This window comes from Berghia stephanieae, chromosome 3 (assembly GCF_034508935.2).
Source record: "Berghia stephanieae isolate SIO BIC M18660-M18661 chromosome 3, UCSD_Bste_1.3, whole genome shotgun sequence".
Lineage (NCBI taxonomy): Eukaryota > Metazoa > Mollusca > Gastropoda > Nudibranchia > Aeolidiidae > Berghia > Berghia stephanieae.
In genome coordinates, this window is record NC_088362.1 from 9,826,779 (window position 1) to 9,853,856 (window position 27,078).

At 32.8% G+C, this 27,078-nt stretch overlaps 1 protein-coding gene across 13 annotated transcripts in view; it reads right to left on the reverse strand.

The window, feature by feature from the left end:
- LOC144967133 (uncharacterized) overlaps window positions 1-27,078 on the reverse strand; it is a 75,358-nt gene that overhangs the window by 18,122 nt on the left and 30,158 nt on the right. For 3 of the 13 annotated variants that reach the window (XM_078903994.1, XM_078903985.1, XM_078903996.1), the window contains 10 exons: window positions 25,997-26,091; window positions 22,822-22,857; window positions 15,522-15,639; window positions 13,550-13,575; window positions 12,125-12,265; window positions 11,003-11,098; window positions 9,831-9,886; window positions 9,230-9,406; window positions 7,009-7,050; window positions 5,468-5,551 (listed from right to left, as the gene is read on the reverse strand). In XM_078903994.1, the coding sequence (XP_078760120.1) occupies window positions 5,468-5,551; window positions 7,009-7,050; window positions 9,230-9,406; window positions 9,831-9,886; window positions 11,003-11,098; window positions 12,125-12,265; window positions 13,550-13,575; window positions 15,522-15,639; window positions 22,822-22,857; window positions 25,997-26,091 (871 nt within the window). The remainder of the gene's footprint in view (window positions 1-5,467; window positions 5,552-7,008; window positions 7,051-9,229; window positions 9,407-9,830; window positions 9,887-11,002; window positions 11,099-12,124; window positions 12,266-13,549; window positions 13,576-15,521; window positions 15,640-22,821; window positions 22,858-25,996; window positions 26,092-27,078) is intronic. The other 10 variants (XM_078903995.1, XM_078903987.1, XM_078903988.1 and 7 more) reach the window with 7 other exon arrangements.

A 27,078-nucleotide genomic window follows, 5' to 3' on the forward strand; every position in this document is an offset into this window, starting at 1 on the left:
TTATTATTATTATTATTATTATTATTATTATTATTTTTTATTATTTTTATTATCATTATTATCATTATTATTATTATTATTATTATTATTATTATTATTATTTATTATTATTATTATTATCATTATTATTATTATTATTATTATTATTATTAATATTATTATTAATATTATTATTATTATTATTATTATTTTTTATTTTTTTAAATTATTATTTATAATAAAAAATTATCTGTGCTTTGCCTTATTACATTGTTTATTGAAAAGAAAATCGTTTACATTTAGGTAAACACTATTTTATGTAAATATCAAGATTGATAATCACATTATCACCAGGTCTACTTTCTGCAATGGAATTCAAGAACTACTACGGGTAAACGCCACAAAAGGATATATCACATATAACTACTTCAGTTATAATCCAAGCAATTAGCATTGTCCATCTAGATACATTAAATAGCTCAAGATGCGTTGCCAAAAACCATATTTTTTTCTTTTGTCTTTACATACTTTAGATTTTAAAAATTATGTTTGCAAGATTTAAGGCCTAGTGCATTAATTTGTACGTAGAGCAAACTTCATTGATAATGACATGAATTTATGAGATTACTTATGTTCAACTATGTGGAATCAAAAACCTGACGATCAAATTTTTATTGAATTGAGTTTTCACATAGTTTCTAATTATATTTAGACGTCTACGTTTATTTCTTTCCTCCCTCTTAAAAGGACGTCGCTAAATTGTCATAGACTTAATTATAGACTTAATTGCGACCAGTAGTTAATTTATGATTTCAAAATATATACATATGATTATTGCCTATCCATCTATTTGTTTATCCTTTTAATTTACTATTCTTGTAAAAATCATTTTGCTCAATTTTACATCACAAAATCAGATGAAACTAAATGATTCGATTTGACAGAAATTAACTCTATAAAATAATAATTTCTAAAATAAATTGTTGCAATAAGCGAACCAGGAACTTTATCAGATGTCCCATGATTTACTTAATTCGCCAAAAAATTAATGATAACTTTATATATTTTGAATCTTAGAAAGCATGCACTCTACATGAGTATATATTTTGAATCTTAGAAAGCATGCACTCTACATGAGTACTAGCACCAAAATTTCTCTTCTAGTAGGTAGTATGAAATTATTTTTAGATTAAAGCGAGTCTACAAGGGGTCAATAAATTACCGATTTCGGTTTTAAATCGTTTAAAAACCTTTTTCTCGACTAGATTATAAGGATATTTAAGAGTACACAAAATCGTAAACTTGAATGAAATATAATACCATAAACTATTTCTTTGCATACCACATCAACAATAGGTCAGAGAATACAATTCATCAGACCCATATTTAAAAGGAAAGAATAAGCAAAAAAAGGTGTAATATTGATAGATAGGACAATAGATAAGTTAATATATTAGATACATAATATTATATCATCAAACATTACATAGCTGATATGCATATATTATTTATTTTTAATACATAGCGATATTTGCACACGAAAAGCTTTCTTCTACAAAGCACGAATGATTTAACTGCCATGTTATCAATTACCGTATTGGACGAATGTAAGCCAACCTAAGAACAAGATCATCCAAGCATAAGACATAAGAAATATAAAAGCATTTAAATATTTGATGCGATTAAAGAAAAAAAAAGATATATTAACCGGTTATCTACAGTACTCTGGAAAAAAAAAACTCATAGAAAATTCGTCCTTAAAATATTGATCGCTTTAAATTATTCTAATAACTTGCTAAAAACTCTCAAACCTGGGACATCGCAAGGTTTTAAAAGAGTCCCACGTTAGAGAAATTTTGGCCATATTAGGGTCCTTTTTTAAAAATCGATCGGTGTTTGAAGGACGATTTCAAAAACGTGTCTTACGAGAGAGAGTACGGAAGTTAACTGGTTAATAATATAAAGCAACATACGGAAAATAATATTATGATGTGTTATATAATACAGGGAGTGAACCGGATACAAGATAAATGATTCAAGGACATTTAACAAAAATCAACAAAACTAATATAATATGACCGTCGTATATCTATAATCAGGTCTGATCATCCCAATTGTTATGGGCTAATCGTTGTAATTGAAATACCCTCAACCCAACGAAAAAAGCTGGTCATTACAATTGCGATCCGTTGTCAGACCTGCTTATATGTGTACGTCGTATATGACCCATGATCTCAAAATAGTAATATATCGACATGAACCAGGTGCAAGAAAGGGATTTTTAGTTACGACGATCAGAAATGTAAATATACTTTTCTCTTCAATAATAAAGCATATAAACTGTGTCCCATGACTTGTGTTATTATTATTATTTATTATTATTATTATTATTATTATTATTATTATTATTATTATTATTATTATTATATTATTATTATTATTATTATTATTATTATTATTATTATTATTATTATTATTATTATTATTATTATATTATTATTATTATTATTATATTATTATTATTATTATTATTATTATTATTATTATTATTATTATTATTATTATTATTATTATTATTATTATTATTATTTATTATTATTATTATTATTATTATTATTATTATTATTATTATTATTATTATTATTATTATTATTATTATTATTATTATTATAACAATAAATTCAAATTTAGCATCTCAGACGCTCCGAGATCATACAATTTTGAGGCACCATTCCCATAATAATATGATATGGCCTACCGTCTCAAAAGGGTATTAGATATATCAGGATGAACCGAGCCCCGCAAAATTAATTTAGAGATTTAAAAAGTGAATGAAAATGCGACTATAGAAGTTTTAGCCATCCAAGAAATGGTATTTTACTCTACCATAAAAAAATGAGAAATAAACCGAATTTCATAATAATAGGCCTATATGAGGTTATGAATCCAATTTCCTTCATAATACTAATAATAATAATAATAATAATAATAATAATAATATAATAATAATAATAATAATAATAATAATAATAATAATAATAATAATAATACACATTTATACAGCGCTCATTCTAGTGTAAAACACAAGCTTTGGGCACTTCACAATATAAATTATCAATTTTGAGTGAAAAAAAAAATGAAAAAAAGATCGCATCTTAAAAGGGTTCAACAGTCGTGATGTCACTTCCTTTCATAGAGCTCATACCAAAATAATACCATTTTGAGACGATGAGCCACATAGTTTAGGCAATAGTAGTTGTAGTTGTAGTAAGCCTCGCAGTCTGAATGGTGCTTGCTGGGCATTGCGTGATTAAGCCACAAAGATTTTTTAAAAACTTCGATGAGTATAGCTGCTCTCCCCATCCATGTTGTTAATTGTTTCTATTGGTCACGGTCCTGGGCTCGAGTTTTAAGGCTGTCAAGATGTTGTTGTAACTTTAGTACCTGGAGGGGCCTACAGTCTTTCTTAGTTCTTCAGAGATTAATTCGGCCTCATCTGAATCCAGACATTTCTGATATGTAGAGAGATCCTGGTTCAGGGAAGTTCCTATTGCATTGATGTTGGTGGTCGCCCTACATATTTGTTGCCATGTAGGACATTTTCTGTCACTGCAGTTTGGGCTGGAATGTTATCTTTTCGACGTAAGATGTGACCAAATAGCCTCCATCGCTGTTTTTCTTATTATTTATTGTACTCAACCGTTGGACACTGGTTCTTTCATAGAGATCAGTACTTGTAATTGTCTCTTGTCAACAGATTCCGATTACGCTTACGGGATGCAATACGCTTCAACAGTAATCACGTCACTTCCCTGGTAATGACGCATAGTAACTTAGCAACTGGCTCTAAACTATCGGAACAATGGCGGACGCCCTTATGAAATATTTCTCCGACGAGCATAAAATTGTATCCAGAGGAGAAAAACATTATAAATCTGATCGTGTTTTGACTTTTACACATTCTGATCACAAGACCTATGAAAAGTTCTAGCCTAAGCATAAGGAATAAAAAGTACCAAATTCCTTTGTCTAGAACGATGGCCGCCGTTGCTGGGCGACTTGACATCAGGCTATTGAACCCACTTGTTAGGCAATAGACAAAGAAACAAAAATAATAAATTAATGGCTACGTACTTCAATCAAATCGACAAAATGAATGGCGTGTTAGATTGGTACAAACATGTCAGACATCAATCTACTTCCTCCTGATTCCTTTGAATTCAAATAAATTATATATTGTATTCAATCTTACGATAATCATGCATGCCACATGTAAAGCAGGTGAGGCATGTCACCGTAGATATTTTATAGTTTTGTTATATGTAAAAGCCACATGAATATTTGATCTTTGACGTGATAAATGAACAATGTCATGTCAAACATGGCAATGTTGTAAATTATAAAAAGTGGTCGAAAGAGCCATCCGCGGTCCACGGAGTTGGAATTTATTTTAATCTTGTATAGTGTGAAACCTACAATAGCAATTGCTTGCTATCAGTTGGATATGACGCTAGTCTATCGCCACATACTTTCAGTCAGATCAAATAGAACCAGCTACCCAATCACTGTTGGCTGAACAGGTACCCAAGATCGATATTGTTTTTTTTTTTTTTGGGTGTGAAGCGTGTGGTCTACTAATTGAGTTATCGGGACCCCATGTGTTATAAAGTGACATTACATGTCATAATATATCATCGTTACGGTACTTATCAACATACATTAGATATTAAATTTTGCCATAGAAATGTAATCTACTAGACTAGTTATAATATACATTATATTTACGCCAGAGTCCAGTAGAGTGATGTGTGGAACATTCCTTAACCAAAGACAAAACGTCTGGAATAGAATTTCCTATTATCACTCTCACCAATCCGCTACACGATCGCTCTTAACATTGCTTGACCTTTGTGACACAGCCACAGATCATTTGAAATAATGGGCTTTCAGCTTTCCAAATGTGTTCGTATGATAGATGATATTTCCACATACCTATATTATTATATATTATAAAAGCAAAACGCATATAGACGGTTTCATCTACTTGTACTGTAATCCTCAATCGAATAAAAGCATAAATGTTAATAAGGAGTGTTTTTACACCAGATATGAGCCTAAATTTCAATCGTAATAAACACAAATGGTCATTATATGTTTAAGATGGATCGGAAATGGGGGGGGGGGGGTTATGAGGGAAAAATGGAAACAAAAACTTTTATTTTTTTTTAAATGAATGTTCTAAGTCTTATATAAAAACGCACTATAATATGTGAACTGGAAGAACAATATCAAATTTTGCATTTTTTTTTCAACACAAAAAAGCCGCAGTTTCCATAGAAATGGTTGTCATCGCTTTTGTGAAATCTATTATTAAGTATTGCTAATAAAAAATAGTTTAATACTATATCAATTATTACACGCTGCGATATTAATAGTATTACAGAAGCGGGCACCACAAACCAAGGGAGGTAACTGAAATAAAACTGACGGTAACCTAGTCCCAGCCTTGCAGATAGTGTGGTTACCGTTCTTCTCTCCGATGATTTGGACACCGGGAATGGCCAAGATTTGCCTGGATTGGAATGGACCATAGATTTATATAATATTATCATAAATAGCTGTTCACCGGACGTTTTTCTACGTGCCGAGTTGAAAGTCATTAAAAAAATATAGTTGTGTCAAAATTGTGACTGCAATAAATTGCTTACTTCCACTTATGGCGTCTTAAGTGCATGATGTATTTTTATGCCAAAAAAAAAAATATATATATAAAATAAAAATAATTAATTAAAAGTATCACTTAATAGTAGACAATAGTGTTCCTTGAAGATTTTCTGTTTTACATCTATTGGATAACTATTGGTGTTTACATAAGTGTTTACCGAATGACTTTTATTGTATCAAATGGACGCATGGTCTCAAATTCCTTGCAAGAGAATCTTATGGATCATTGTGATACCATGAAACTGTTAAATTTGGAAAGAGAATAGTTTAGTCTTTGTATTCCTGCTGGAAAAGGGGAGGACAATAAGGGAGGGCAGAAGAGGATAAGGCAATATAGATAGAAGTTAAGACATGACTGGGAATTATTTCGCGAGTCTTAATAATGAATTTATTAGATACTTGAGATAAGATTATGATCTAGGATATTTAACACGATTATTGAATAAAGAGAGTATGGGATTATCAACCTAATGTTAAATTAACTTGTGATTGAGAATTGTACCACGGCAAGAGAAAAAAAAAAAACAAAATCAAAAACAAAACATAAAACAAAAAACATACGGGAGTGCAGGATAACTGAGTTAGTTTCATGAATAGATTGTACAAAATATTCAAGCACTACAATGAACGCGATCATTTGTCTCAAAACGGTATTATGAAGAGGTGAAGACTGCGTACACTTATTTGCAGGTCTGATAACCCAATTCCTTATGGGCTCATTGTTTTGTAATGGAAATCTTAAAAAATGACGCAAAATAGTGTCCATTACAAAAATTCTAAACTAGGCCCATAAGGATGTTAGGATTTCAGACCTGCATTTATGTACACGTCGGATGTAACTGATGCTCAAATAATTTCCATTTCAAAAGGATTTCTCATGATATATAAGACGGAATTTTATTCCTTCACTTAGGAGAATGAGATTTGTCTATCTATTTAACTTTTAAAAAGTTAAGTTCTATAATTCTGATCTCTCTGTCTCAAACTCGATTTAATCAATTTTCAAAATTCAGTTTACTCCTTCATAATACCGGATTATTGCGGTGTTATATATATATATATATATATATATATATATATATATATATATATATATATATAAAACCTATTAAATATAAAAGTTATGGAAAGTATAAATCAATAGATTTGCCTGTTTTAGAATAATCGTGACGCTTGCGTGAGGTTTTATCTAAAACTATTTTTGAAGCAAAAGAGGAACCCACGAATAAAATGCAGTTCACAAATATACACAATTTGTAAATCAGTAAACATATATAAATATGCAACAATAATAGTATCAATTACTTCCTCTTGGAGGTAGCCGCCCAGTGCGTATAACCTCAAAACCTGAAAAGGAATTTTTATATTACAATTAATTGGATGTTAAAGTCTTTACCTAAATGTGATTTCGATACAGTAAAGTTGATGGAATTGTTAATATTAGTAAGACCTAATTTTGAAAAAATAAATGGAAATTTTCAACCACCGATTGTTAAATCCCATCACGGATTGCGTTATCTAAGAGTTGAAATTCTTTGTCAAAACAGATTCAGGCCTACGGGAACATAATATCACAGAATGTGAAATAAAAATCCACATAATAAACAGAATAAGATTTTAACTAGCACAAATTATGTGCATGGCGATATCTCAAACGTCTGTTTGTTTGGCATGAACACATTATCAGATTGTTTCTCAAACGGTTTATTTTATTTACAGGATTTTCGATGTCCTCTAAGCTTTTAAATGAAAATCTTAATCAACACATTTATCAGCAGACACATTTTCAGATTGTCTCAATTCATTAAAAATGCACTAGAAGTTTGGATTCAGCTTTCTTTGCCTTGGCACGAATGAATTCAATCAAACACAAAAGAATGAAAGTATGTCGAAACCATAAAGAGAGGATAATTGTAGAAATCTTTTCGCAATCCTAAATGTTTTTACATGTTTTTATATTTGTAGAGATAGTGTTTGTGTATATGTGGCCAACTTTATGAAATCGGTATTATGTTCGGGTGATTTAGAAGCTGAATAGTTAGTTATAGCCAAATTATCAGACTCGAATGGGTGCATGTCTTTTATTTAGGTGAATGAATATCATAGAATATTAAAGTGGGGAAAAAAACAAGACTTCATATTTTCAATTATTAATTCAACTTTCAGCTGTTATTGGACATCGAGCTCATCCCAGCATAATACACTATAGAGTCTATGGGCCACATAGGGGTAGATGACGACGTGCACTTATTTGCAGGTTTGATAATCCAATTACGGGCCCATTGTTGTAATGTAAATCTCAAAATATTGTCCATTACAACAATGTTAAACTAGGCCCATAAGTGGGTTCGAATTTCAGACCTGGATATATGTACACGTCGGTATCTGACTTTCAAAACGTCCTAAGTCACGTCCTGGAAGAAAATGAATTAACAATCTCAAGCTATCTTTTGGATCCATAAAATCACCAGAGAAAATTTGGAGTTTCTAAACACTCCAGGCAAATGTCTATGAGGCACGCAAAACAACTATTTTCCTCTTTCAGTCAATAAATAATAAATGATAAAAAATTGCGTTTTTCTTTGACTGATGAAAGTGAAACGTGGTACGTTTAGAAAGTCACTTACTCATATATAAAGTACCACACCACCATGCATAAAGACGAGAATTTAGGATTTGTTTTTTCTTAATTAATATTTGGATGACAAGGGTTTTGAAAAACAAATAGATCTACATTTCAAAATTATTACGAAAGAAGTGTTATTTCGACTGAATTCTGTTAATGTCCATTTCATTTTGAAAGACAAAATATTATCTTGTACAATATAGCATTGATTAAAAGAAGATAAAAAGTAAAATTGACATCGGAAATAGGGTTAATCATAATCTTAGTATGGTGAGTTGGTGTTGGAAAAGACAAAAAGTGTTCAGAAAAAGTAGGCTTAATATCTTAATATTATGTCATTTACAATGTTACAAAACTGAGTAGATAATAGCCGTCGTCTCAAAGAGGTATTAAGTCATGTGATTAAATGATTAAAAGCTGAATCAACAGTCACAAGTATGAAAATTGAATTACGTTTATAATTCACATACCCACACACACACACACACACACACACACACATATACATATATATATATATATGTGTGTGTGTGTGTGTGTGTGTGTGTGTGAGAGAGAGAGAGAGAGAGAGAGAGAGAGAGAGAGAGAGAGAGAATGGATATTCGTCGATATGAAGTTGGCGATTACCGCCATATCGATGTCTAAAGAGGATTTTAAATTTAAAATGTATGTCGTTATTGTGAGTTTTTCATTTCTGATTATATGTAGCCAAAAAGTCGATATAACAGATTTCGCTATAAATGGGCTGTCCTGTAGTTTTCTGAAGTGTATAACCGAAATTATTTCTTATCATTTTAACAGTATATACACCTTTTAATATCCGCTTTATCTAGACATAATATCAGTTTTAGATGATGGGATTACAAGTGCGATAAAATAAAAGATGTATATTGTACATACCGTTCTCAATTTTATTACGTATAGATGGAAGTTGAGGATGCCTATTCAAGGTTGATTTGGTTCTCAGCTGTGTTCCGCGTCCCAGGAATGTGGGATCTCGTTCTATCCGAGGGAAATCGTGTTGGTTTTCGTTCTTCCGGAGGACTGTCTGTAGGGAGGATGGGGCGGATGCCATGCCTACAAAGCGGGATTGAAAAAATAAAAATGTTAGCGACTTAAATCAGTCATAGTTGATGTCTTCACGGATTTAGCAAAATTTCTTTCATCTTTCTCACCTTTATCATCATCATCATCATCATCATCATCATCATCATCATCATCATCATCATCATCATCATCATCATCATCATCTTTCTTCTTCTTCTTCTTCTTCTTTTTCTTCTTCTTCTTCTTCTTCTTCTTCTTCTTCGTGTTGAGCTAGTCAGGAAATAGAGAAAACAGTAGGACTGACGGGCCAATTAGTGAAGTGGAAAATTGTTCTTCTTTGAATTAAAATGATGTGGAACTTGAAACATAATTTTAACTGTTGTAAGTTTACTATGAGTAATCTTTCGGGCTATCGTGTTTCTTACATAGAGCCACAACGATCTATCTCACTTACATTCTTCCTCAATGTCATTTGGCAAAGGATATCGTGGCTTGAGGGAGTTGTGATTTCTGGGGGAAAACAGATTAAATGAATATAAAACTATGTATAAAGAGTATTTCCACGGATTTATCATGTTCAATGCGCTAAACAATGTTAACCCGCCCCCCCCCCCTCCTCCACACACATACACACACACACACACACACAAGCAGGCCATATGGAACCATTTTTGCCATTTCATTCAGTGCCAGTCACCATTTTGGCGGTCCTTTTGTGCTCACACTCTTATAATGTCGTTCACAGCAGCTGTAGCCAGGAACTCATTGACACCTGATAGTAGGAGATCAAAGGACGAGAGCACTTCAATCGGAACCGTGGTGTCTAGATGAGCATGCGACACTAATTCTAAATAATACAAGAAATTTTAAAAAGAGATTAATATCTTCATCCTTTTGAAAATTTACTAATACAGTGTAATGGCGTTACAGACATTGTAATTGTAAATTTGATGATATAATATATTGCAATAAGATAATGCCCAAAATGATGCAGCATTGAAAATAAATAAGTCAAATCCAAAAGAATTTAGTTTTTCCCAGTAACAACTATGTCTGCGAATGGGGTTTCCGGTTAATGTTTTAGACATTATCAAATTAAATGGATGTATCTTACTTTTGCAAAATTAGAAATTATTATTGTAATTAAATGGTGAATTCAATTTAACAAGCAAAGGAGCAGTGAGAATCCTTTTTTACCCCAAAAATTTGGGAGCAGGTCAGGCATAGAGTAAGATAAACAATCTAGACAGGTAAGAATGACTTAGTGCCAAACAAAGTAAGGTAGATAAATATAAGGAAAATTTCTCACAAATTTTCAGCCTGTTGGAATTTTTAGATGCCTTCTTTTCTTTTACCTTTTTCTCTGCTTTGTCTGACATTGTTTGATGCACAGTTTTCAACCTGTTTTCTGACCCGCTTGAGTTTGGTCTGTGTTTTTTAAAGGTTTGATAGAAAGTCCTTTACGATAGACCAACATACCACTATCATATCAAAGCAACTTTATCGCCCGTTAGACACGACAGATATCGTGATGAAGTCCTGCTCCATGGGAAAATTATGGCTGTGAAGGATAACCTGTTTTGTAATATTCTTTTTCATCATAAAACAAAATAAATAAACACTTACATTGGCAAATGGATTCCACGACCGTGGTATAAGTCTTTGGCAATATCAGGCATGGCGAGCGCTTTTAACTTTTGAAGTTCTCTCGAAAGGTAGAATCTGGAGGCGAAAACATAACGATAGAGTACAACAAAGTCAGCCAAGTTGATCTGGTCAATATCATATCGCTGCTTTCTAAAATCAGATAAAAACATTTTAGATTTCTTGATTCTGATTATTTCACCTTTAACCACAAGTTTCTTCATCTAATTTGTTCTGACATAATACCAGAGTCGTCAGCTATTTCAAATAAGGGGATGGGATGACATATTTAGAGGCCTCAGCATAATTATATTAAGGAGCTAAAATTCACCGACAAGGCTTTAAAAACATCGACATTGACATATTATTACATAATATACTCCAACACGAATCATTAAAAAAATTCCAACTTTTGGAAAACCTCAAGCTGGGTTCAAAGAAATAAAGACAAGTTGTCTTTAAAATGCAGGAATGGTAAAAGAGGGATTGGAGGTACAGTCAACTATCTAAAACCAATCATTATCTCAAAGTATTTTCCTAGTTTATTGGAGCTGGGATTTGATGATGAAGCACCAGCACAGAATTGTCCAAGTTGAGTTTGAGTTGTTGACCAAAAAGATATATTACTGTTATTTTTGTTAATGATAGTACATACACTAGAGTTACAAATTAAATGCTATTAGAGAGGTTGCGTACAAATGATAATGCTTTAATTTGGGTTTGAAAGGGAGATTGCGGGTTTAAAGTATCACCTGGAAATACAACGCAAGCATATCTATAGCCAGATGCTGTCTATCTTAAGAACATATAATGTTTTTACCCACAAATTAGAAAAAATGTTTAACGCTCTCCTTACCACCTCCAACAAAATCGTCATATTTGTTACGACACAATATACGTTTTATTTATTCAGATTTATTTTGTACATCTCAAACTTTGAAGAATGATCGTTGTTTAATTAATAAGAACGTAAAGTTGTTTTGTAGAGAGCTTTTTTTAGTTTTAAAAATCCATTTTTCTGTTGGGCAAGCCTGCCACTTTGGGAAAATACTGAAAAGGATCAGTAAGGAGAGAGTTAAACACATTTACATGAGTCTTGCTTACCTTTCTTCAAACTCAATCTGTTTCCCACCCAGTATAAGATCAAGCTGTGCTCGATGCGGTACAAGCTCTCGCCTCCTTTTGGTTCCTCTCATCGCTTCTACGTAGTTCAATCCGGCCTGGAGACGTTCTCTCTGGGTCATTCTATGAAAAATCATAAAAATCACATGCAATTTTGATATTATGGGATTAAGCATGTGTGTTTATTGAGTTAAAAACTCAAGTTTTGATTTAAGATTTTCATGTGCTTTTCCAGTGAAAGTTCTAATTTAAAACGAGTGTGTACAAACCTAATAAACATTATTAAATGTTATTTTTACATCCATTCTTATCCAAATTCTTTCATTAAACAAAGGATTTGTTAAAACTGAGAACAATGAAGAAAAACAAGAGAAAAAAACATCAAAAAAAATAAAATCGGCCTGCCTCGGCAGATATATTTGGATGGGTTTTTTTCATGTAGATTTCTATCTGATTTGTCGGGCACTGTTTAGTACACATTTTTTTAGATCTTAATTTTATTAAGTCACTTCCGCAGATATTATTTCTTAAAGTGAAGAAAAATCAAATAGGTCCATTACTGCTTACATTTCCTTAAATCACATTGAGTGTCTGATACATTCCAATATTCCGATTTGAGGGGGGTGGATTCACTGGCGTAGCTCTTTCATAGATTAATGGACATCAACCAGTTGCTACCTCTCAGGATCATTCCCCTTCAGCGCTCAAATACATCTTGCAGTCCATTTTTCTTTATTCTTATTACCCGACGACCTCTGACTATTTTAATAACATTGCAGTTTGTACCACTCTCTTTAACTAATCATACACCGCCATGTGATGGATTGGAAATTGAGTTTTATTCTAAAACGCTGTCTTATTATAATCACGCAACTCCGCTGCACAAGTAAAGTATCAAATTTAATGTGTATTTATTTGGACGACTGATAACCCAAATTATTGTAGGCTCATTGCTGCAATGAAAATACTATCAAACCACCTCAAAATAATGCCCATTCCAACCAAGACCATAATATGCTTCAACAGTCGTGACGTCACTTCCCTATAATGACGCATAGTAACTTAGTAATTGGTTCTAAACTATCGGAACAATGGCGGACGCCCTTATGAAATACTTCCCCGACTAACATAAAAGTGTATCCAAAGGAGAAAAAAAAATATAAATCTGATTGTTTTGACTTTTATAGATTCTGATCACATGGTATGTGAAAAAGTTCTAGCCAGCATGAAGAATAAAATATACCGATTTTCTTTGTTTAGAACCAAGTTGCTCGTTGCTGGGCGGACGTGACATCAGACTCTTAAATCCAATAATTGCGATTGGTCATCAGACCTGCTAATATGCAAGTAAAATACAAAGGCACGTTTCTTCAAATCATATTAAACATTCTAACATATTTCACTCACCCGTCAAACGACTTGATGAAATCAACCTGAAACCAACAAAACAAAAACACATGACGAGGATAGTAATGAAGTTCATCAAGAAACAAATATTTCTACATAATATGTTAAAATGAATATTTCACATGCAAATTGTAATCTATTAAACGTAATTTCTCCTTTATGAAAAACAGAACAGCTTGTATTCTTAAAAGAAACTAGAAACGATTGTATGGTTGTCTGAAGATTTCAACTCCAAAGTTTTCTGCCAAGCACCGTAGGCATAAATAACTGTGTAATTGAATGTAAGCTTCAATTTAATATACGAAAATTGACAAAATGGACGTTTCGAATTTCCCCTTTGTCAACACAATAGGATGAATGAAACATTACAGACGAATGAGATAATTTGGTAGTTGCGTTGTCAAGATGAGTAAACAACAAATACATGTTTATTCATCTTAACAACGCCACTACCACATTATTTCATTCGTCTGTAGTGTTTCATTAATCCTGTTTTGTTGATAAAGGAGAAAACCGAAGCGTCCATTTTGTCTGTTTTCGTATATTAAATTGAAGCTTACATTCAATCTCAGTTATTTATTTCTTCGAGCTTCGAGCAGCAACATTTACATTGCCAAATGTAGGTGATACCAGCCACTTGGAAGACAAACATAGACTGAATGTATAATGATAAATAAAATGCTTTAATACAAAATCTGTCAGTGTCAAGCGATTGGGTCACGTGATATCTTCTTTATCGATCCACAAGCATAAATTAAACATACTGACGGACTTATCGTTATTTCTAACTGTCAGAAACCAGTGTGTATCAACGTTTGCAAATAAATGGGATGACAATGATTCAAGACTTAATGTTCCACCGGGTGGTCTAAACATTAAAAATGTGTGTTTTTGTATAGCATGACAGAGTTTATTTATGTCGTTTAATGTCGTATTCATGTCGTTTATAAGATTGCGACCCAAAACTACGGCAAATCTATTGTCAGTTATCACCAAGACTTAGTGAACAATAGAATTAGGACATGATATGGGATAAAGAGATTAATAATATGTATTCTAATTCAAATTAGGTTAGTTGTTCAAACTGAAAGAGACTTAAAATGTTAACGATAAATCGGTTTTTTTTTGATACACCGATCATCTAATATTTACGACAAAATTATGTGACACTTTGTCTCAAAAGAGTATTATGTCAGAATCGAATGTACTTAGGTCTGATAACCCAAATTGTTTCAGGCTTTCAGACCGAGTATGTGCACGCCGGTCAAGATGAACTAAATGTGTAACTTGGATAAAGCCTAAATTATTTTATTCAGGACATATTCTATAATTGCAAAAAAAATATTGAATTTTCATATTTGTGATCGTTCTAAATTTAAATTCAATTTTTGTCCATACTTCACTTGATGTGCTCAGAGCGTTTTGACAAAGGTTCAAAGCTAACAGCAGCAATCAACATTATAGATTGTGACCCTTATCAGCTATACGGCCCGGTTACTTTTCTTTTCGACAGAACCAACACTGTCACAGTTTAGGTATTCACTCTAAAACGGAGTAGGGTGAGAACATTTAAGTAAAAAGTACTTTTTCAAGTACTCAACTTTGCGCTAATTCAGGGACCTACACATCCGAAGGCGAGTCACACCGTAGCCATCGTTAAATTATAGCCTGACTGACACTGCACCCAAAAAGACTGGCATTTTGATGTCATTATTTGGTTTTTGCACCGCCTAGTGAGTTGTCGTTAGTAGTGCTCATGGAAACAAGTGGTCCCATTGGTTGAATTATTGAATACAACTCACGATTTGTTTTCGTTTGTGGCTGGCATTTTGACGTCATTTTTTGGACAGTGTCAGGCTCTAAGTTAACAATGGCTACGGTCATACATCTTGACCACAAAGTTACACATTAGTCAACAAAACTGGTGCTGATCAATCAACATACAAGGAGAATACTCTTTACATTTACTTGCCTGGTATCGATCTGTATGGAGCATGACACCCCTTTTCCCCATGAAATTGTACTCGTATCCACCAAACGTGTCCAGATGACGTTTCGGTATAGGAACCTTCTTCAGGATAGTCGATGACCTGTCAAATAATTTTTAAAAAGAATAAAATTGATACAATAACTTCGCAATGCAGGTTTTATTTAAGGATTTTTAGATTATCATTTTAAGTATTTTCAATGAAACTAATGGTGGTTGAATACGGTGGTTTACTATGTGAATTAGTGTAAAGCCAATGTATAATCTGTTTATTTAAACATGTTTGTAATGTTGATATCGTTAGTAATGCATGTAAATTGTTGTCCAGCTCTCAAATATTTATCATGATATTTGAAACATCGCATATTATTATTTGAGAGTCCGTCTTGTTTCAAAATATACACTACGGATAAAAGAAACATACACAAATTAAGATAAGCTTGATGTGGCATCAGGGTTTAGCCCGAGCCTTATGCTTTAGTGATCAGCTGTTGGGTTCTGATGGGTTTTGATTTATGAGATAGGAAAATCAATAATTAGGTTTTGATTTCTTTAAAGAGTGCCTAGCAGTATGTGGAACCCCGGCCAACCCTCCCTCCCCCCCCCCAAAAAAAAAGCATTAAAATTTAGCTTTATATAGTGCAATATCCACAAAATGTGCTCACAGCGCTTTACAAGGGGTCCCTGCTCAGCAGCAACATTTAACATGTAGGACGGGACATGCGCCTGTCAGGCGATATTACAATTTTTCGGACGAAGACAACGCTGTTAACGACCAGGTACTCATTTTACACCTGAGTACGGGTGAGAGAATGTGAGTAAAGAGCCTTTTCCAAGGACTCAACTATGCGCCGAGCGCGAGGCTCGAACCTAGGACCTTCCGATCCGAAAGCGAGTGTCATACCACTAGACCACATAGCCGCAGTCAAACAAACAAGCAAACAAAAACATTTAAAAAACAAACAAAAACAAACGAAAGAGTAGAAAAAAAAGAAGAATCAAACCCTCCTTTAAATATGTTTCATACATTTGAACACAAGTACTGGAGATGTATTACAATAATTTTACAGCTTGCAGACAAAACCTTTTAGATAATGGACATTGTGAGGAAATAATACCGCTTATTATAAATTCCACTATTCGGTTATCCATTTTTCGTTCATTGCAAAACATACATAGATCTAGAGTTATTACAAAATTAGGGAAAATCTAAAGTCTGTAATATTACATATTAACAACATTCCACAACATCAATAACATGCGTCTTGAGTTGTATTGTCATCTCGTCAAGGGCTAAGTTCAATTCTCGCTTAATCGTGTGTATAGATAGAACGAAGATGACGTCACTCAGGGCTTTGTCATTGATTTTTGCCATCCACGTTTATGAGTACTTCTCACTAAACTGCATTTACCAGACTATAAAAGTTCATGGTTACATATAGATTTGTGTGGTGGTCCGTTATACTTCCGGATGGCAATGTTGTGAGCTTCTTAGCCAAACGCATACTATCTATAGGCAATAATCTTCACTTCTGATGCTGTGATATGGCTGAGCATCAAGGAGATTATCGATGAATGCTTTTGAGTGAAAATAATAAAAAGATAATTTTTTCTACTCAAATAGAAAAGAAACAGATACATTCCATACATAATAATGTCCAGTGACTAATTTTTTATCTCTATAACAAAATATTTTCTTTATAATTTGTGATGTACACAGGACATCAGAATAATACAATTATTTGTTCGTTTCATCGTAACAAATGTGACGATTTTCCTATGGATGGTAAGGAGAGGGTTAAGTGATACTAAGCTACTAGAAGCTGTGGACTGTAAAAGTACAAAAATAAATATAAAAAAATAACAAAACACAAAGTACGGAAAGTTTCGGTCCCAAAACCCTTCTTCAGCCAATAGCGAAAAACAATTAAAACAATGAATTATCAGCATCAAGTGCCAGGCCTGTTGCAGACATCGGCGATCGTGTCCCTCCAACCATATCTGTCCTCAGATCTTCTCAAAAGATCACATAAATACATTACTCAAATCCCCAGATATCCGTCCCTCTGGATTTTTATAGTAATGTATTATGTTTTAATTTTGTTGTTGTGTTGTTGTTCGCTGAAGAAGTGTTTTGAGCCCGAAACGTTTCGTGTTTATTATTTTATTTTGTTTTTAAGCTGTTATAGGTATTCATTTTTGTCTATTACTTTAGTCAATGTGTTAAATTGTATCTTTCCTTACTTATAATGGCTGCACTCTCACATGCACGACATCGATGATCGGGCGGATGAAACATCTGAAGTCCCGATTTTCACGATCAGCGGATCAAATCTCTGAAGTCTACATACGAGCCTCCAATGACATCATAGGTCGATCCGCCCAAAATAAATTAAAACTTGGTGCGCAAAGCCTGTATGTACTTCAGAGTTTTGATCTGCAAAGCCTGTATGTACTTCAGAGTTTTGATCTGCAAAGCTTTATGTACGTCAGAGTTTTGATCCGCCGATCTTGAAAATCGAGATTTCAGAGGTTTGATCCGCCGACCTCCGTACTTTGTTAAGCAGCAATACAGTGTTCAACAGGAAAAAAAAATAGTATGTTCAATGTTTGTCTTGTATTTCATGTCTATTGACTGAGTGGATAATAATGTAGTCCTTCATAGCCATGACGCCCATAGAGACGTAGTTTATGCCGGTTTCTATAGCGTGAAACGGTCAGTAGCAATTGTTTGCTATCCTTTGGATAGGACGCTAGTCTATCTTAAAGTACTTTCCCCCAGATCTAACAGGCTCATCTACCCAATCACTGCTGGGTGGACAGGGGCAGAAAAAGTCTCGACTGCACCCGGGATCGATATCGGTCCCTTTGCTTGTGAATGAGTACCTTACGAACTGAGCTACCGGGAACCCGACTGAGCGGATAAACCATTTAACAATTCTGAAATCTTGGAGAATTAAGATCCTCCTTGACAACTGGATTTGCGACTGATCACCTGTAAACAAAACAGTATAATGTTCAAGTGACACCCTCCCCCTTTCCCCGCCCCCACCCACAAAAAAAGGATTTTAAAGTTTAAATGAGACAGAAATGTGAAATTTTTGTTGTTTTTTAATTCTTTGCTTGTTTGCTTCATTTGTTGTTTTTGTTTTATTTTATATATTTATCCATTCATTTATTTATTTACTTAATTATTTATCTATTTATTTATTTGCTACATGCTTCAATTTGAAACTTTAATTTACATTCTTTTCAATTAAACCTAAAAAGTAAACATAAGTTTAATATATTTTACTATAATTTAAGGCGTTTTGAGGCGGTTGAGTATATTCTATTTTCAACTCGGGTAATTTCCTCTACCCCTTTACTGCTGTTCGCTTTGACAATGTACAATGTTAATTAATCTGTTGACATTGAGCAAATTATGTCTTCTATGAACGGCGGCACATATCTGCATTCTTACTCTGCCAAGTAAAAGCCTGATAAATCATTTTGATTTCTATTCAAGTTACCGAAGTTGTGTTTTTTAGCCTTTCATGATCAATAAACTTTGCAAACAACTTCAATCTGTTTTATACGAACTGGCTTGTTTACCCAATCAAACAACACCAATAAAATGTCGAAAAGAAGCAACAGACAACAACACAGCAACGCTAATGAATACACATATACACGAAACCTTTTGATAATGATATGTTTACATAACACGGATATGCTTAAGTTTGTCTTTGTTATTACCATTATGTGGCTTAACCAGTCAGCTGTCGTACTCTGGAAAAACTCTTATTCAAATATTGGACCAGAAAAATTGTTCTTAAAAATACAAATTTATTTAAATGACTCTCGTCTTGGCGAAATTCTCAAAGCTGGAACTGAAAGAAGACTTGGCAAAGTGACAGGATGGATTTTGAGGTTTTGCCAAGATGAGATTCATTTAAATAGATCGAAATTTGAAGGACGAGTTTTCTGACCAAATTTGTAAATACGAGTTTTTCCAGAGAATGGCTCTTAACTGTTAAAGCTAACTGCATTTATATCTCGATTGACTGTCAATTATGGGTTAGTCTAGGTATGAAAAATTAGACTCATTTGTAATAATGTCACGTTTCTGGACATCGGGTGATATTAACTCTTTCAGCCATGGGACTGACTGCGCGTTCAGATGCCCGATCCTAATTTCAACCATTCATTTTTTAAAAAAGTTTTAAAGATACCTCCTACCAATTTGTTAGGGTATAATAATCAATACTAGTTCTAAACAGACGTGGGAAGACAACAAGATACGTGTAAGATCAAAAGCGTGAGAGCATTTTGAAAACTGTCTCTAAAATGAGGAAAAAGCAACCAAAAATCAAAACAAACAACGAAAAAACGTCTTTTTTAAAGTAAAATTATAGCTTGTTTCTAGAAAACTAGCCAATCAACAAGCGAATAGCAGTTTGAGTAGTATAGTCTGTCAAGGATATACATCCATGTTCGGGGCTCGTGTGCAGTAGCGGAAATCACGGATAAATCTGTGATCAGGGCTGGTTGAGTTAAGAATGGCCAATACTGGATGAATGGAAAGAGTGAAATGAGGGGCCCTGTGAAGATATGAAGGGGGGAAATTCCTAAAGACATACCAGATATATTAAATCAAACTTTTCCCCCATTTAGATGTTTTGGCTGTAAAGAGTAGCGTTGTAAGGCGTCAATGAAGCTTAAATCATACCCGAGTTACTGCTCCCTCGCTCAAAACGATATCATAGCACAAACAAAATCCGCCTTTAATTGAATGAAATGGATATTATATGATTCCAGGAAATCTATACCTTGCATATTTTTACAAACAGAATCATACTATCGGTTTTACATTCAAAACTTACTTTAGCTTCTTGAATATTAAACAAAAAATGAAAAGGACCCAGGGATTTGATTTACATATTTGTTCGTTCAAAACATGTATTTAGAAACGTACATGTTAAACTAAGATAACAAAATGCATGTTATTGCCGTACTCTAAACAAAAAAAAAACATTTTAATAATTCTGGTCAGAAAAATCGTCCTTCAAATATCGATCGATTAAAATGACTCTCATCAAAAACTCATAGCGCTTATTCCTTTTGAAGACCCAGGTTTGAGAGTTTTTAACAAGATGAGCGTCATTTTAATCGGTATTTGAAGGATGATTTTCTGGTCAAAATTTTAAAATGTGTTTTTGTTAAGTGCATGGCAGATTAGACATTGACATAAAGTCTTATGAGGAAAACAAGATAGGATTTTAATGTAACGTTCGTGTTTGCGTAAATAAATAGCTTTAGATAATGGCTTGGTTCTGAATGACAGGAAAGAGAACTTAATCTTTTAAAACGCAACGGAGCTTCCAGCGACGAACAAAATAATGTGAGATAAATAAAACCAGAAAAAAACAAGTAGTTTGCCTGCTTATACGTGAATTATATATATATATATATAAAATATATAATATATATATATATATATATATATATATATATATATATATATATATATATATATATATATATATATATCGTATGTATCAAGTTCACTGAGCCAAAAGTCGTTAATCACCATTGCCAATGTGTGGATTGAGATATAATGATATATATATATAATATATATATATATATAAGAGAGAGAGAGAGAGAGAAGAGAGAGAGAGAGAGAAGGAGAGAGAGAGAGAGAGAGAGAGAGAGAGAGAGAGAGAGACCTGCAGTATCTTGGAAGAGAGAAAGAGGAATAAGCTGATGATAAAGAATAAGAATAAGGCGACGAAGAAAAAGTAGAAGAAGAAGAAAAGGAGAAGAAGAAGGAGAAAAAGAAAAAGAAAACTAAATGACTAGATATTGCTTAACATTCAGGAGAGCTTTAGACATTTTGTAACACTCACTTTGGTAGGTTACTATATCCAAAGAAAATGCATAAAATAATAGAACCATAAGATTCCCAATTTAAGATCCAATACCTCAAGAACGTATTCAACTTTGTGTAATAACTTATATATAGCAAGGCTCAAAACATTTACATTAAGCATAAAACATCTCTGTCATAACGAATTACAATAAGAACAAAACACACTTTAACCAGTTGACTGTCCTACTGTGGAAAAACACGTATCTAAAAATTTGACCAGAAAACTCGTCCTTCTAATATCGATCGATTTAAATGACCCTCGTCTTGGCAAAAACTCTCAACTCTGGGACCCAGCGAAGTCCCAGGTTTGAGAGGTTTTGCCAATATGAGGGTCACTTAAATCGATCGATATACAAAGGACGAGGTTTCTGGTGAGAAAAAAAATAATACGTGTTTTTCCACAGTACGGCAGTTAACTGGTTAATATAAAATTCTATCTACACCTTTTTTTCAATTGCACCACTCCAGAGAAGTACAATAGCACGGATACAATAGTTGACAAGGACAAACGTAACCAAAGCGCACGTAACTCAATCGATAACACAAGATCGTTGTTCATGGTATAGATATCATTGTAAATAGCCTTGATTAAACAATACAAAGGCTGTAAATAAATGTGAAAATGTGACAGAGTATGAGATATTATAATGTGGTGGCGGGGATTGGGGGGGGGGGGTGACAGAATTTAATAAGTACTCGTGATTGGTATGGTGTTCACGTAGAAACCTGTTTTTAAAAACAGCGAAGGAATGAAATTATTATTATAGAGCGGTTTTGAAAATTACAAGGGACATAAAACACTATCTTTTTGTTTTTGGCAAGATCAAATAACAATTTCTTAAGGTGTCCTTTCCCCATAACATGTAACTATCAAAACATGGATTTGTATCCAATCCAAAGCGGCGTCAAAACTAAAGTACTGAACGAATTTGCATAGAAAATAGGTAGAAAACGAGCAAGCAGTGTAGTCAAATAAAAAGCACTATCTAATTGTAACGCAGAAAAAACCAACAAAAAGAAAAAAAAAAAAAAACAAAACAAACAGAAAACATGCCAGTTGTGTTGATTATTGAGCAAGCCATTAAAAATACATTGCAGAAAAATCTATATATTTTTCTTCTACTGAAATAACAATTTACACATTGATCTAATCATCACTAAAAATCTCAAAACAGATGATACACTTTAATAGCAATGTCATGATAACACGCACAATAAACTATGATATAATAATATAATCATCCGACTTAGCATTTATACTGAACACATTGCAAACAATCAAATAAATACGACAAATTGTATATGAAAGACTTAACTATGTAAGCAACGTAATATTTGCAGAACAATCAAAATCTATCTAGCGTTTGTTACCGTTTAAGAGGAAAAGGTAACACACTGTTTTGTCTCCTGAAATGTAATGAAATTAATAGAAAACTAAAATCAAATCTAAAAATAGATATTATATGGTATAAAAACTAGGTAAACTAATTAGGTAAAAGTTAAGCCGTTTGCTGCAACTTATGGTAGTAAACTAAAATAAAAGGCTGTGCTTTTATATAGCGCAATATACACTAAATGTGCTCAAAGCGCTTTACAAAGGTCCAAAGCCTACAGTAACACGAGTTATATTTAGAACGAGGCTTAACGCTTGTAGGATGCTATTATTTTTTAAAATTTAAACAGAGATAACGCTGTTATTGCAGCTATTCATTTTATACCACATTGTGGTAAAAATATTAGAGTGAAGAACATTTTCCCAGAAATCAACTTTGTACCGCCATCGCGGAATTTGCATTCAATATAGGAATGTTTTAATCGGAAACCACAATACTGCAATACGCTTCAACAGTCGTGACGTCACTTCCCTCGGTATGACGCATAGTAACTAAGCAACTGATTCTAAACTATCCGAACAATGGGGCGCCCTTTTGAAACATTTCTCCGATGAGCATAAAAGTGTATCCAAAGGAGAAAAACATTATAAATATGATCATTTTTTTACTTTTATACATTCTGATCACATGACATATGAAAAGTTCTAGCCAGCATGAAGAATAAAAATTAATGATTTTCTTTGTTTAGAACCAAGATGGCCGCCGTTGCTGGGCAACGTGACATCAGACTATTGAATCAAATTACATAAGTAATGAAAAAGAGACTTGGTGACCTATGTAGATTCATAGTATCTATAAATATGCTATCCTCCTAGCTAAATCAATGGACGATCTTTATTCATGTTTTCTTCCAACCTAGTCATCAAACACATGATTTGTGGCTGTACACGATTGGACATTTCTCATAATGTAACGCGCTGCTTTGTTTATGAAAATTGTACACATACCATGTGCCATGCTGAACAAAATGACCAATTGTGATGTTAGATAGTTCAAAAACTGTGAACACTTGTCATTATGTAGGTCACTTTGAGCGCAATTCCAATGTGACCAATGACCTCGAGCACATGGAAATGTAATAAAGATCATGCCCATCACATCAGTAATGAAAAGATGCTTGGTGACTATGTAGATTCATAGTATCTATAAATATGCTATCCTCCTAGCTAAATCAATTAAATGGGTGTCCCCGTCTCAAAACGATATAATTTCGGAATGATCCAGTTGAAGAAAATTACTGTAGATGATATGAGAACACTACAGCATGCCAACACATGATAAACACTAATCACCGCCCAAATTACAACAAACACACAGGAACAGGAATAAGGGACACCAGTAAAAACCGCACACTACGGATTTATCGTGGGCTGAGGAGGTGTGGTCAGTACTGAAACAATTGTCCTGACAAAGAAAATGTGAGTGTCCATCCTTTATTTTACATGTTCTTATTAATATTATTGAGCACTCGAGAATCTATAAGTACCCACCAACACTGATATATATATATATATATATATATATATATATATATATATATATATATATATATATATTAGTCATTACTAAAACATTCATATAGATTTAATCCAAGATTCACACTTATGATTAGAAATTCAATGTTTAACATATTTAAACATCCGGAGACAATATCATTTTGGATTCACGCACGAATGTGAGATTTTAGTTTCTTTCACTTTCAGAAACAATATTTATTGCCCTCGATAAAACATAAATTAGTAAGCCACCTCGATATAAACGTGTTTAAGGCTGAAAGTCACACATATTATCTGGTTATGTCTATAGAAGTGAAAGTATGTTCCAAATAAAAAAAAATACCCAAGGATGAAATATAGAATACGCGACCAATCGTCTCAGAACGAAATTTTGTCCGCGTGAAGCCGACTTTAAAAAATAAATCTTAATTAATTCTCTCCTTACCGACTATTTTCAGGATTACTCTCGAAATGTCCAACATATATAAATTGAATTTTAAACTCAAAACTCAAAAGATAATAGATACATACTACAGATAAAACGAAATTGATGTCACTCGGCTCTTTTTTATTGTTATTAGCAACCCATTTTAATGAGTAAATTTCACTAAATTGTATCAATCTGACTATAGAGAGTATGCGTTTGGGTAAGAAGATCACAATATTGTCATGCAGAAGTATAACGGACCAAGACACAAAACTCTGTGTCACAATGAACTTTTATAGTCTGGATAAATACAGTTAAGTGAGAATTACTTGTAAACGTGGATGGCAAAAAAACAATAACAAAGACCAGAGTGACGTCAACTTCATTCTATCTATAACAATTTAAAGGTTACACATAGTTTGTGTACTAGTACGTTATATCCGGCGGGCGGATGTAATGAGGTTTTTTTTAATTAAGCGCATAGCATCAATTCAGTATCTGCTCAGCAAGACGAGCTTTATAAAACACAGATAAATTCTTATAGATACATCAAAGATTTTCTTTCAAATTTTGTGATGAACGAAACAAATCTCATTAAGAAAAATATTAATTGAATGGTGATGAGTGTGAAGAATTTTCTGTAGTTGGTAAAGAAAGGGTTTAGTTAAGTGTTAAGAGGTGTAAAATTTTAGTTCAGATTTTTTTTTTTTTTTGCACTTTACATTACAATTCTTCCTCCCAATAAAGAGGAAGAACTTAAATTAAGTGTCCTATTTTTAACCATAAATTCAATTTTAAAATCTTAATCACCTCGACAAAATAGAGTTTTAAGGCGATGTGTCACATATTATTATGGCTTAAAAAGTACAGAAAGGCGAGGGTTGCCTGAAGCGTGGAGATCGTAAAAAATATTAACGAAAAGATTGAAAATGGAAAGGTTGTACAAAATGTGTGCTTATTTGCAGGTCTGATAACCAAAACTATTAAGGGCTCATTGTTGGAATGGAAATACTCCTAAACCAAGACAAAATATGTTTTATTATAATATATATATATATATATATATATATATATATATATATATATATATATATATTATATATAATATATATTGTTGAAACTAGCCCATAATTGCGTTCGGTTATCAGACCTGCTAATAACTACACGTTGGCTGCTGTAAATTTTCCTTCCGAAGCCTTTTTTCCGTATATTAGGACTTGTGGACTTACATGAAGTTGGCGGGCTGGTAGGGCGCCACGTCCGGGTTGGGTTCGTACTCCAGACCCTCCATGGTTCGTTTGATATTGGCTGGGTCTGTTCGATTCTGTGGATAGAATTGGAATGGGATTTTGATAACAGTATTGATGATGATCTATCATGATGATATGATAATAATGATTAAAATATTAATGATGATGTTGATGATAATGATGATGGTGATGATGATGATTATGATTAAGATGACGATGATGATGATCTATGACGATGATATGATAATAAAGATGATAATATTAATGATGATGTTGATGATAATAATGATGGTAATGATGATGATGATGATGATGATGATGATGATGATGATGATGATGATGATGATGATGATAGTAACGATAATAATAGTTATAAATATAACATTAACAATAATGATAATGATACTACTACTACTACTATTAATACTACCACTACTACTACCACTACTACTACTACTACTACTACTACTACTACTACTACTACTACTACTACTACTACTACTGCTACTACTACAAAAACTACTACTACTACTACGTACTACTACTACTACTACTACTACTACTACTACTACTACTAAATAATAATAATAATAATAATAATAATAATAATAATAATAATGTAAAAAATAATAATAATACAAATAATAATAACCATCATCATCGTAATAATAATAATAATAATAATAATAATAATAATAATAATAATAATAATAATAATAATAATAATAATAATAATAATGATGATGATGATGATGATGATGATGATGATGATGATGATGATGATGATGATGATGATGATGGTGGTGGTGGTTAAGAAGAGGAGGAGGAACATTGATTATTATTATTATTACCCTATCATTATCATCATTACTATTACCACCATCAATGTATCAAAGCATGAATGATAATGGTATGTTATATATATATATTATATATATATATATATATATATATATATTATTTTGATATTCACCGCAATGTTTGAGACAGTCTACATTAATGTTTCAGGCCCAATTAGCCATCGTCAGGACTGTGTGTTACATGTCGAGCCCTTTTCGTAC